The sequence below is a fragment of the Hyposmocoma kahamanoa genome, unplaced genomic scaffold (genome assembly GCF_003589595.1).
Source record: "Hyposmocoma kahamanoa isolate Upper Pololo Valley unplaced genomic scaffold, ASM358959v1 93, whole genome shotgun sequence".
NCBI lineage: Eukaryota > Metazoa > Arthropoda > Insecta > Lepidoptera > Cosmopterigidae > Hyposmocoma > Hyposmocoma kahamanoa.
Genome location: NW_020654810.1, coordinates 14,663,407 through 14,676,230, shown reverse-complemented (window position 1 = coordinate 14,676,230; position 12,824 = coordinate 14,663,407). Strand labels below are relative to the sequence as shown.

General features: G+C 35.8%; 1 protein-coding gene and 1 pseudogene across 5 annotated transcripts in view; one reads left to right on the top strand and one right to left on the bottom strand.

Annotated features, from left to right (window-relative positions):
* Nucleotides 1-778: 778 nt before the first annotated feature.
* LOC113237055 lies at nt 779-3,150 on the top strand (annotated as a pseudogene).
* The window catches only part of LOC113237194 (carbohydrate-responsive element-binding protein), a 34,597-nt gene continuing 22,977 nt past the window's right edge, over nt 1,205-12,824 (bottom strand). For 2 of the 5 annotated variants that reach the window (XM_026473528.1, XM_026473531.1), the window contains exons 15-18: nt 12,198-12,325; nt 11,405-11,528; nt 10,625-10,754; nt 6,090-7,136 (exon numbers count right to left, since the gene is read on the bottom strand). In XM_026473528.1, the coding sequence (XP_026329313.1) occupies nt 7,012-7,136; nt 10,625-10,754; nt 11,405-11,528; nt 12,198-12,325 (507 nt within the window). In that variant the 3' untranslated portion in view covers nt 6,090-7,011. Of the gene's footprint in view, nt 1,644-4,888; nt 5,084-5,177; nt 5,866-6,089; nt 7,137-10,624; nt 10,755-11,404; nt 11,529-12,197; nt 12,326-12,824 lie in introns of those variants that run through there. The other 3 variants (XM_026473529.1, XM_026473530.1, XR_003311019.1) reach the window with 3 other exon arrangements.

Sequence of the window (12,824 nt, the reverse complement as noted above, 5' to 3'; positions counted from 1 at the left end):
AAATCTTTGGTAAAATAGTAAACAGTGTCTATAAGTCTTAGAATTCTGAGAAATTAATTTCTGTTGTCGACAGAACCAGAAAGGCACATGTTTTGTTTACAGTTTAGTTAATATATACAAATATCGCACATGACATGACCAACATAGCACTATCGCAAAAAATGCGTTATATTTTACCTCAAAAATGCGTTTTAATAAGTATGTCGTACACGATATAATTACAAAAAGACAGGACAATATAGTCACTTTGAAATTAAATCGTATACGAATGACATACATATATAAAGCTCTTGAGATAATACTATGTATGTTAGCTGTGCGATATCAATCGTCCCGTTGTCGTCAAGGTAACCAAATCGCTCTTGCGCAGTGTATCAAAGGTAAGGTGAGTTTCAATTTTGCTATATACAGTGGTGGTCGTTTAATTAGAAACACTTCTTATGATTGAAGGAAGTTTAACTTCAACGTACAAATGTTCGTGAAAAATATATGAATTCAATAATAAATAATCGTGCAATAATATTATAGCCACTCAAATAAAAAATCATTAAATGCATAAAAAATAAAACATATCTTACTTTTAATTATAAAATGAGTCTTACACAATGTACGAGTATATTTTCTGTTCCTGGCCGCTTGGACGTCTAATTAGAAACATTTGAAAAAAGCATCTATAGCTCGTTCTTTTTTTGAAATTGAAGAATAACATTTCTTTCTTGATGTTTTCTAATAATTTAGCGGCAATTCAAAATTTGATCTGAATTTAATTTTGTTCAAAATGGGCAAAAATAAAAGTTGTGACGCATCAACTACGCAAATAATTGTTAATTTACATTTAGATCAAAAGTGGACGTACAGAAGAATAGCTGAGCATTTAAATTGTTCTGTGAAGGAAGTTTTTAATGAAATTGAACTGTTGAAAATGTTCTTAGAAAGGCTCGGCCAAGAAAAACCTCTCCCAGAGAAGATAAGCTAATTGTTCGTGTTGCTAGAAAAGACCCATTTAAAGGCTCAAACCAGATTAAAAATGAAGTTTTTTCGCCTTATGACCCCAGAAACGTCTCATCAAGACTGATACGCCGAAGATTAGTGGAAGCTAAATTGTTTGGAAGAACATCTCGAAAGGTACCGCTTCTTACCAAGCAACATCGAGAGAAGCGATTATTATTCGCAAAAAAAATATGTTATTGGACGGTACGAGACTAGAAAAAAGTTTTATTTTCAGATGAAACGAAAGTAAACATGGTAAATTCAGATTTTAAGACTTTCGTGGTTATTCACTAAATGATTATCACTAGTATCAGGTTTCTTACACAACGAACTCTTTTGTGAAGGACTCCAGGCATTTCATTGAGATCCTAAACAGTACCACAGTTAACGAGAATGAGACAATGGTTAGTTATGACGTTGAGTCTCTTTTCACAAACGTACCAATAAAGGAGTGCATCGACGTTATCAAAGTGAAACTTCAAGAAAATAACATCCCAATGCAGATTGCTCAATTATTTGAACATTGCTTAAACACGAGCTACTTCCTGTACAATGGCCAATACTACCTTCAGATTGATGGTGTAGCGATGGGCAGTCCCGTTGCTCCCGTTGTTGCCAACATTTGGATGGAACACTATGAACACGCCGCCATTCTGTCAGCACCATCAACAATAAAATTATGGAAGAGGTATGTTGATGACGCATTTTGCATAATGGAAGGAAAGGAGCAACGCATACAAAATTATTTAGCACGTCTTAATAACACCCATAACAAAATGAAGTTCACTTGTGAAATTGAGAAAAATCGCGCGCTTGCATTTTTGGATGTATTGGTCAAAGTCCGACAAGACGGTTCACTCGGTCATTCTGTGTACAGAAAACCAACTCACACGGACAAATATTTACATGCCACTTCGCATCATCACCCAAAACACCTACATTCGATCGTCAGGTCGTTAACCAATAGACCTTATGATCTTTGTGATTCACACCACCTACCACAGGAACAGGAGCACGTTAAGACGGTTTTGCGACAGAATGGATACAAAATAAAAACATTTAAACCAATACACAAAAGGAAGAAGCAAATTGACGTACAGAGACTACCAGTTTTTCTGCCCTATGTACAAGGGGTGACAGATAAAATAGCCAGGTCGCTAAGGAAGTTTTCCATAAAAACTGTTTTCTCCCCCTTAACCAAAATAGGAAAAATGTTACGTTCACCAAAATACCACCTTCCTTTACAAACACCGGTTGTCTATAAAGTGAACTGCAGTTGTGGGAGCTCGTATATCGGTCAGACTAAACGAACGATTGTCGATCGTATGAAGGAACACATCCGAGCAGTAAAAAACAATGATGCACAGAAGTCGGCTATAGCACATCTCACACAGACTGACACTAACCACTGGATCGAGTTGCATAGCCCCCAGGAACTCTCGACAGAACGTCACTACATACCACGGTTGGTACGAGAAGCCATCGAGATCACGAAGTACAAAGATTTAACCGTGATGATGGTTTTAAACTGTCCAGTGCATGGAATGCGGTCCTTAGTGCGTGCAGTAATAAAAACAAAACCACCTCGAGTTCAGTTTCGCGTGTGAATACAGTAAGTGTGGTTTGTGTGAAAAAAGTGAGTGACAATGGTAACGCCACAACAAATCGCGATGAATGTAGTCGTCGACAGCGCAAGAGGGTAGACAGATATGTCTGCTCATAAAGCTGTCATCTGCCGCCGTCCATTCAACCTGTGACCATGGAGCGTGCAACTGTTCCGAAATATCGGGAAAATAAAAAGAAGTCATACCGTGGTAAGAAACCTGATACTAGTGATAATCATGGTAAATTCAGATGGAAAGCGCTATGTTAGACGTCCTGTAAACAGTGCTTTTAATTATAAATACACTAGGAGCATAGTCAAACACGGTGGCGGTGTTTTTCCGGATATGGAGTTGGTCCCGTTCGGAAGATTGAAGGTACAATGGATCAATGGCAGTACAAAAATATCTTAGAGGACACAATGATTCCCTACTCGGACGATCATTTGCCTGTAACCTGGATCTTTCAGCATGACAATGATCCTAAACACACGGCCAATAGCGTCAAATGTTTCCTTAGCGAACAGCATATATCCGTTTTAGACTGGCCAGCAAATAGTCCGGATTTAAACCCGATGGAAAATCTGTGGTATATTGTTAAGAAGAAAGTCTCAAACAAACGTAACACCAGTCAAAACGAATTATATGAAGCAATCAATCAATCAATCAAAATCAATCCCCCTAGAAAAATGTATGACATTGATTGAATCAATGTCACGTCGTTGCAGAGCTGGTATTGAAAATAAGGGATACGCCACTAAATATTAATTATAAATATTGGTAGGCTGTAATATAAAAAATATAAAAAAGGCTGTAGTATAAAAATACTAATTGCTAATAATTACAAAAATGTTGTTTTTTTACACTTTTTGTTGTTGTTTCGAATTAGTTGTCCATTATTGTTTATACCTTAAAACTGATTTAAGTGTTTGTCCGTAATGTAATATTGAAACTGCACTTGTGTAGTGGGATTTATATTGTTTTTCTAATAAATAATAAATCGTTGAACCTATTGTTGTCCTATTTATTGTTTAATTTCAAAATAAAAACGATTGCGAAGTTTCTTACATAATGTCAAGGACCGTTTGTGGTGTTTCTAATTATACGACCACCACTGTATATACTTGACAACTTTCATAAGAAAATCATCTCGTCAAAAACAATTATAAAATCCTTTGACAGTACTGTACAGTAGAGTGAAGTTAATCCTCACGCGAATAATTGCTGTTTCAATTACATTTGTGCGTTAATTATTTAATTAACAATCATAAAGGTACAATATGTGAATGCGCGATAAAGATCATCATTTAAAAAATAGTGTAATCTATGTTCACTATCATTATGTACGAGGTGCAGTAGTATTTTTTAAAGTCCAAACTTCAGAGCTGTTCGAGTTTTACAGAAGAGACGATTGCATTGTTCACAGCCTATTCAATTGTGAAGTATTTATTTAAAATTCATCAGTTTGCTACTATTATTTAATTCAAATGTTGTGTACCGAGGAGCGTCGGAACAAAAACCGAAAACTCACATTTTGACTTGTTCTATTTTAATGACAAACGGTAGTTTTTGTACGTTTCTAAGAATAATTTATCCAACTTGAACAGCGGTTTAGTGGTTGCTAAATCTTCCTTAACAAATACGTTTCAAATGCGCGGATCTGAGACGAAATTAGATATAAGTTTTTGTTCCTAAGCTCCTCAACTTAGTTATAAGGTTAAAAAAATACTTCATCGTACATCATACGTATTAGAACACTGTAACCGGACGTAACTAATCGATTCAAAATTTACCTTAACAGTTAAAAGATGAAGCTAATATTCTAAGTGACTTTTTACCGGAAAAGGGATTATTCACATTAGACCGTGCCACCACGACGGGGCACGGATTGGAAATGCTACAGAATATGTTATATCAAGTAATTCATATTACACTGTGCGGCGCCCGTGTCACGGCCGCGCGATGCCCGAGCTGCTTCTGAACCCCGCCTCGGCTCATTGTAATATGAACACTCTTCCGTATCTCGACCAAGCAGTGTGCGATTTACTTACTGTGAGTGAGCATACGTTCTTTTTTTTTTTGTAAAATTGAAGATGAAAAAATGATCGAGTGCGTAAGAAATTACCCAGTGCTATATGATATGAGCAATCCTAAATATTTAGATAACAAAAACAAAATCATAATATGGACTACAATAGCCAGTGAATTAAATGAAACAAGTAAATAGTATTCGTTTTTCCGAGCTAGGGGCACGGAACATCTTATTGAATTTTTACACTGTACTTCCTATTCCTCTTCATCAAGAGCAATGGCAAGAAATGTAATAGGCAAAAGTCCATATTTATTACTTACCACTTGTCACAACACTACGTTCCTACCTGAACGTAAACCGTGCCATATTGCGCGTACTGACTCGGTCTAATGTGACTAATTCCTTAAAGTTTTTGTCAATAATTATTATTTTTGTCTGTCTTCGTAAACCTCGAACGAATCTGGGATTTTAAAAATTAACTACTTGTATATTAAAATACAATTCCGTTTAGCGCCTGTGTTAATATTATTACATATTTATTAAGTAACTGCTGCTCTACCGGTAAGGTCAAATTTAATGCAAAACATTACATTCGAATCGAGTTTTAGGAGCACACAAAACCACTCATCATTTCAGTAAACTATCCAATAAAAAGGGTAAATTGTAGTTACATTGATCAAACTTCCCGATAGAGATCAGAAACATTGAATTTCATAACAGGATGACGTAAATGCCAAACTTAAAGTAAAACTACAAATATTTCATTCAGAATATGATTTTCTCTTAAAATTGAATGGAGATATTTCAACCGTCATTTCGTTGTATTTCGTATTTAATATTTTCTCACCACTTTAATATGAACAGCAAATTTAATACATAAGGAATATGAGTAAGAGTATTCCCAGTATTTTGGAATAACATGTGAACTAGTCATACTGAAAAAATAAAGTCCATAGAAAAAGTAAAGCACTGGTATCTTACATATTATTATATTTTAATCCAACAAACAACAAATGACAAAAAAATATTTCCATGGATAAACCAGAATTTGACATGAAACCTGTTTTCACTTGTTTGAGAAACCATACAGTAATATGATACATGTAAAACAATCATTAGGGTGATTTCTGTCGTTTGCGGTTCAACCGCCAAAACGGTACACGCGTGACCACGATACGACATAATCCTGCATTGACTTTCAAACTATAGTAAGACACTGGTTAATCTATAGTTCAGTTCAATCCAATCTACTTGAAAGGTAACAAATGTTCAGGTTTGGTCTTGTTTAAAATAAAAATTGAGACTTTCTATATCTTAGTTTAATTTGTAAGAAAACAATCCTCCGCAGTACACAGGTCGCCATGACAAAACACATTGACACCTAGTGTTGGGCCACGGAAAATTTTCTATTTTGAAAAAAATCTACTTTTCCGGATATGTTTCCGGATATTTTGCTTATATTTATCCAGATTTGAAATTAACACCTGTCAAAAGTTAACTTACTGAACGAAAACGATGGAGGCATTAAAAAGATTTTTTTCACTGAATAGAGCATGAAAAATGGAATAGACTCACACACAGTGATGATACTTAGATACACAGGTTTACAATATTATATATAATACAACCCATGTAGAGTACGGATTGTAGTGAACGTTTCACCGTCGAGAAGATAAGTGGTAGAAGGTAGAGGGCATGAAAAAAAAAGGTTTCATGAATGTGAAAAGCTGAGTTTATTGTTTCTAGTAACATGGTCAGGTTTTCAGATTGTAGTTTTTAGGTATTATATTTATTGAATATATTTCTTGTTTCAGAGATTGTTGTTCTAAAAGTTAAGACCAGTTCAAGACAATAAATTATAAGTCAAAGGCAATTCTTCTCGGTTAATGATAGTTATTTGTTACAAACATACTATATGAAAATAATTCATTATGTTTAATTTATGATGTCACGACAAACGCGCTGTGACATTAAAGTCCTTCTTGAAATCCTTTATAGATTGTGATTGAAATTTTCGATTTACTAATCGCTTACTATAAACTTAATTTAAATGAACCGAATGATTTTTTATATTACAGCACTGTGCAACCAAAGACTATTCATATGTTTACATTTGACAAATAATTTCACTTTTAGACTAAGATTTTTCAAATTGGAATTTGAGATGTTATTCAAATGAATATTGTTAGAAGAAGCGGTGAGATATCATATCGAAACCTTTAAAACATACGTGAAGTATTATTCCATTTATGGAGTGATTGTTTAAGAATTTTAACCAAAAAAATTATCTTTCATCAAGATTGGATTGAAACAAACAGTACAATTACATGTTACCAACTTCTTAATGGCGAGATACGGGTTTTCCTTACCGGCAGAGGCTTGTGCGTATTAGGTGGGCTCGGTCTTGACGCCAGCGTTGGCAGCGACAGCGGCGCGTGCCTCCTCGGGCAGCCGCTCCGGGTTCGTCAGGATGTCGGTCGTCGTGCATAGCACACGCAAGGAGTTTAGTACCGCTGAAAAGAAAGTGAGAATTGTTCCTGTTATTTGAAAGAATTTCATTAAAAATCATGTATAGTTTTAGTTTGACGACCTCCGTGGTGGAGTGGCTTGCACACCGGTTTTCATGGTGTCACCATCTGTAGAGGTTCCGAGTTTGATCCACGGCCGGGGGTCGGATTCAGAACCTTACGATAACTCGGTTGTCGACCGATTTCTTTTCATTTTTATTCCCAACACCCGAAACCCGTATTCGAAACCGAACCGAAATGACGTCACACCCATACGATACGTACGATCGCCGAGAAGTTCGAGTAATCGTAGAAAAAATAGGATAACTGTGTTCTGAATAAATAACGTTTGTACGTTATTCAAAACACAGTTATCGAATGAAAGTTACCGAACGTCCTATTGTTTACAAAGCAAGAATGTAATATGGAAATCTCTTTATCATTTTAAATAAAGTCTGGATTTTGTTCAATTTTATTAATTTATTTTAATGCAAGGCTAATGCATTCGTATATTTCGTATATTCACCGACTACTCCGTAAACGCTGTTGGATAACGATATCGTATCTGAATCCGAATCAAACTTTTTAACTCGGAATGTTCTGAATAGCTGGAAAGCGTCCTTCGTTTCGGGAAAGTTATCGAGGAGTTCTAAGTCGGGGTCCGGATCAATTTGAGAAAAACTAACTTTTCATTATCTCATTGCTCAGCAGATTGAGGGCAGCATCGACAACATTTTTCAGGCCATACCCGATACGTATGACCTATCCATTGTGAAATCTTTCATTTGGGTTCTGATTGAATAATCTCACCAGAGACTACTAGGTCTGGATGCGGGTGAGAGATCCGTGTGTCGGCTGCCAATTTTTATAATTTAATTTTTGTACAACTATTTATTTATTTATTTAGTTTATTGGTTCATATACAATGTAACATACTATAAATTCAATTTGGTGAAGTTCTTATCTAAATTGCACAACTACTTATGAGTGAACACAGCTTGCAAAAACAACGAAAAATGTAAATTATATAGAATTTAAAAACAGCAACTTAAATTTAAAAAAAAGGAAAAGTAATACAAACAAGACCAATAAATACAAGAGAACAAGGGTCTCGGACAGCATCAAACTAGATGGCGGAAAAAAAAGCAAAAATTAATTAAGGTTTAATATATATATATAACTATGCGAAATTTGTACAGCGACTGCCGAAATATATCGCTAACGTGACTGTGCTTATTATATAGTCTGCAGAGCCTTGGGATTATTACACCTAACCTAGTCTTTAAGTTATATTTGTAAGTTTATTAACACTATTGGACCTTAAAAAACATGTGTTGTCTGAATAAATAATTATATTATTAATATTGTCTGGCGTCTGAGTGTTTGAGGTACCGTCGTTGTTTCCGATTTCCGTAACACAAGTGCTGTATTTACTTACTTTGGGCGCCAAGTATGATATGCTGTCTAATATTTATTTATTTAGTTACTTTTTAGTATTTAGGCCTATTACTTTCAGTCATTTGTATCTAAAGGCATTCTGATGTATGATGAGTTCGACCGTACTAGGTACATATGCTCCATAACCATAACATTATACATACAAAGATAACTGATGGAAGATAGAATGGCGTGTCGGCGGTCCGAGCGGTAGCGAAACGCTTTTTCACTCTTATTACATGGACATAAACTTATTTCAGCGTCGTCATTCTACCATATAGATCAACTATTGACGTATGTGTTTCTTAGCAACTGTTAATGAAACTGATAATGAAATCCGCTAAATCTCGTTTCTAATTTCGTCTAGTCTCTTTGAATGGGTTTATCGCAAAAATTCAGACTTGTGCATTTGAAATGGATTTTAAAGGAGAATTTAGTGATAAATTATTCATAGAAACCGTTGACCTACCAACAAATGGACGTCGGGTCTAATTCAAAAACCACGAAAAAAATGTCCGAAGTTAACCTATACAAACGTACACGTAACCGTACGTTACATGTAACGAAATATAAAAAAACTGAAACATTTAATTTAAATTGTAACGTCATTGCAGTACTGCCTAATTTAGCTTGCAACAATTTATACGGCCCAAAAACACCATATTCAGCTTCTACTGGAAGCTTAAGAAAATGCATCATATTTAGCTTCGACTGAAAATTACTTGAACACAGAGTAATGGAGCAGCCTTTATTGTAAATATCAATTAGTTTTTATGTATATTATGTCGAATTTTGTACTAATTCACTTCAAGAAATAATAAAGAGTTGGGCAGATACATACATACATACATATATTAGAAATGAAAATAAGCGTGTACTGTAAGAAATGTACCGATATTCCAACTAAACGTAAACTCAAATATCCGTAATTCCGAAAACCGATTTATAATAAAACCGTTACGCTTTCAAGTAATTTTGATGCTTCTCACAAAGCCAAAATTAGCATTTGTTTTGTAATATTCCTAAAAAAAAATACATTTGACATTATGAAAATTCAAGCTAACGTTATTTCGGGCAAATGTATTTTCTGACTTCTGATAGGTAAACCCAAGCCGTAAAACGAGTATAACAATATTTTGTTAGCTAATGCTAACGTTTAATAAAGTTATTTTAACATTGAGATTAAAATCAAAGCGACTCTTTAGTTTCTTTGTTCTAAATATTTCAATCGCTTATGGTTCGAACAATTGAAAATGGCCAAGAATATAATAATATAAGCTTCTTGAAATTAACGTAATGGGTCTCTTTCCATCGTTTGCGAATGCATCTAATGTGTAGAAAAAGGACAGTTAGCTATTTGATTATTTTGTTTGCTTTTGTAAATTATATTTACGATTAATTTATATATAAATTAAATACTATACAATTGTACAAAATAACACTTCTAAATGATAACTATGATAAGACAATATATTTATTTAGTGAAAATATGATACAAAATCCTGTTTTTACACTTTACTGCAGTTATTATAATTTATTACTGCATGATTGACAACCGCGCTGTCAGTCGAACAAACGTAGACTGTTGCGCGATTGACGCTCTGAATGCGATTTTAACGCCCTATAGATATATATCCGACATTTGTTAGTCCATTTCCATCCATTTGTTAGTAGATCAATGATAGAAACGTACAAAAACTACCGTTTGGCATTAAAAAAGAACAAGTCAAAATGTGACTTATCGGTTTTTGTTCGACGCTCCTAGACTGTAATATATTATAAGATTCACTTTATTTAATTTACTCTTCAACAAAGGCATTAACACGGGAACATAATATGGAGCCACCATTTATGCGGAAAAGGCACGGAACTAAAACCGAACGTACTACTGGCTATTCGAATTTGTTCACTCGAAGTATATTACAAAAATTAGGTACTTTTTACTCCCTATGGATTAAAGGATGCACTTTACTCCCGCTACGTAAGCCTATAATGACGTATGTTTAAAACATGAAAAGTGAAAATAAATAAGTGTATCTGTAAATAGAGGTAGTTACCGGGTCGCATCTCGACGAGGGAGCAGTGCTGCTCGGCCCAGAGCAACGTGGTGCGCACGAGGTCGGCGGCGCTGCCGCACGACACGCACGCGCTGAACGAGTCCACCAGTGCTGCGCTCACCACGCTAAACTATACACATCGCTAAGGAACATAACTAGTACGACTTTGCTAGGGATATTGAACAACCAGCAAATTCCATGGAAAATATTTCCAACACCCTAAATTTTCTGTCATCCCTCTTCTGACATTATAAAGTAATAAAAAAATTTTTTTTATTGAATTGATATTCAACTATTATGTGAAATTACTCCACTAGTTTGTTATAATTATTAATACAAAGATCGAACACTCTGAAAAAAAATCCTTCGACCCGGTCGAATTCGAACTGATGTCTTCTAGCACACCGTGGCAGACGCTATACCAACTAAGCCACGGAACGACCAGCGGACCTCACGAATTTTGCTATGTCCTTGCGTCGTATCTTCGTATTTGATTTTCCAACGACTTTTTAGACGTAGCGCAATCTATGAGAAATCTGTTATATTTTGTCACCCAGTTAGATACTTTTACAGCTGGCCTGGCGGGCTGGTCCCCGGCTAGAGATGTCGCTATTCACTGTATTTAAACTTTTATTGGATTGATATTCCAAAATACTGAAACAACACTGAAAAATACTTACAATGATAGTGTATTTGAGTGGTAGTGTATTTAAATACACTCTTCTTTAGGGGAGGCAAATGCGTGAAGATGTGGTACAATACGGTGTTTACAAAGGATACCAGCCAGTACTTCCAGTTCTGCAGCGTACGGTTGGCTACATGTCTAGCGAACATTTCGCGCAGTCGACCGGCGCGGGCGCGTGACACCGGCGCACCCGTCGCCGGCAGCAGCGAATGGCAGTTGCTGAAACGAATAACTCATGTTTTCAAGGCATTTTTAAAACGTTTAACACAGAGGTTATCTGCTTCCGCCGTATTAGTTGTTATGTTAAGTTGGTCCTTTTTCCGTGCCCCATTTTTTTTTAAGTTAATGGACTTGCTCTTGACCACTATCTATCTACCTAGCCCTGGAGAAAATATATAGTCTGCTAGTAAAAATAAAATTGACGGTGTTTCCTACCTAGCCCTGGAGAAAATATATAGTCTACTAGTAAAAATAAAATTGACGGTGTTTCCTGAACTGATCAAAGTATGTATCGAGTTCTTAGGTTTTCGCAATTGTTACACATAGGAAATGAGACTATTTAGTTGGATCTAATTTGCGTATGTTTGTATTTTGAAACAAAATGACAGGCAGACAGACAGGTCCCACAGTCACGGGTGACCTGTAAAACCTGTGTCAATCATCAATGACCATGGAACCTGTAAAGGGCCCGAAACATTGGTTTGTTTAAAGAAACAAATATACGCGATTTCGATCCGAAAAAATAGTTTTATTTACGACGGTCAAAGGATGCCTAAAGTTCTATAAGGATGCATAAAGTTAGAACCACTATAAAACGAAAACAATACATTTTTACTTTTATTCGAAATGTTGTGCTCTTGTAGGAGCGAACGAGACATTTAAACTTACGATATTGAATTGTTTAAACACTCGATTTGTTGCCGTAAACTCTCCATCTCTTCTTTGATTTGGTTCCGTTCCGCCTTAAGTTGCTTGATATACTCCGCTCCTTTTTGCAACATGGCCGCTTTACTAATCTGAAAAGAAACAAAAATCAAAACAGTCTCATTTTTTACCTAACCGGCAGCAGCTGGTTTATAGCTTGTGTTTTTACATCTTCAATGCGTTTTTCGGTCAGGGCCCTGTTTCAGGAAGTCATCTTCAGACACTTTTAGCAAATAATGGATGTACTCGTGTACGAGTTGACGGTCACAGCGTACAAGGCAAAGTAATACAGAGCAACTACACAAATTTAATAGCACATAAGTATTACATTGCCTTCATGATAGTAAAGTACGTAATTTTTTTTTTTTTTGAAAAAACAAATGACGTTGGTTTGTTTGAAAAAACAAATACACGCAGTTGTGACTATCTACCCCCTTGCTTTTGTGACTTTTGTTTTAATATTAGTGCATCTTATCCAGTGTGTGCGTGTGCGGTGTGCAGTGTGTGCGTGCGTGCGTGCGTGCGTGCGTTCGTGTGTGCGTGTGTGCGTGCGTGCGTGCGTGCGTGCGTGCGTGCGTGCGTGCGTGCGTG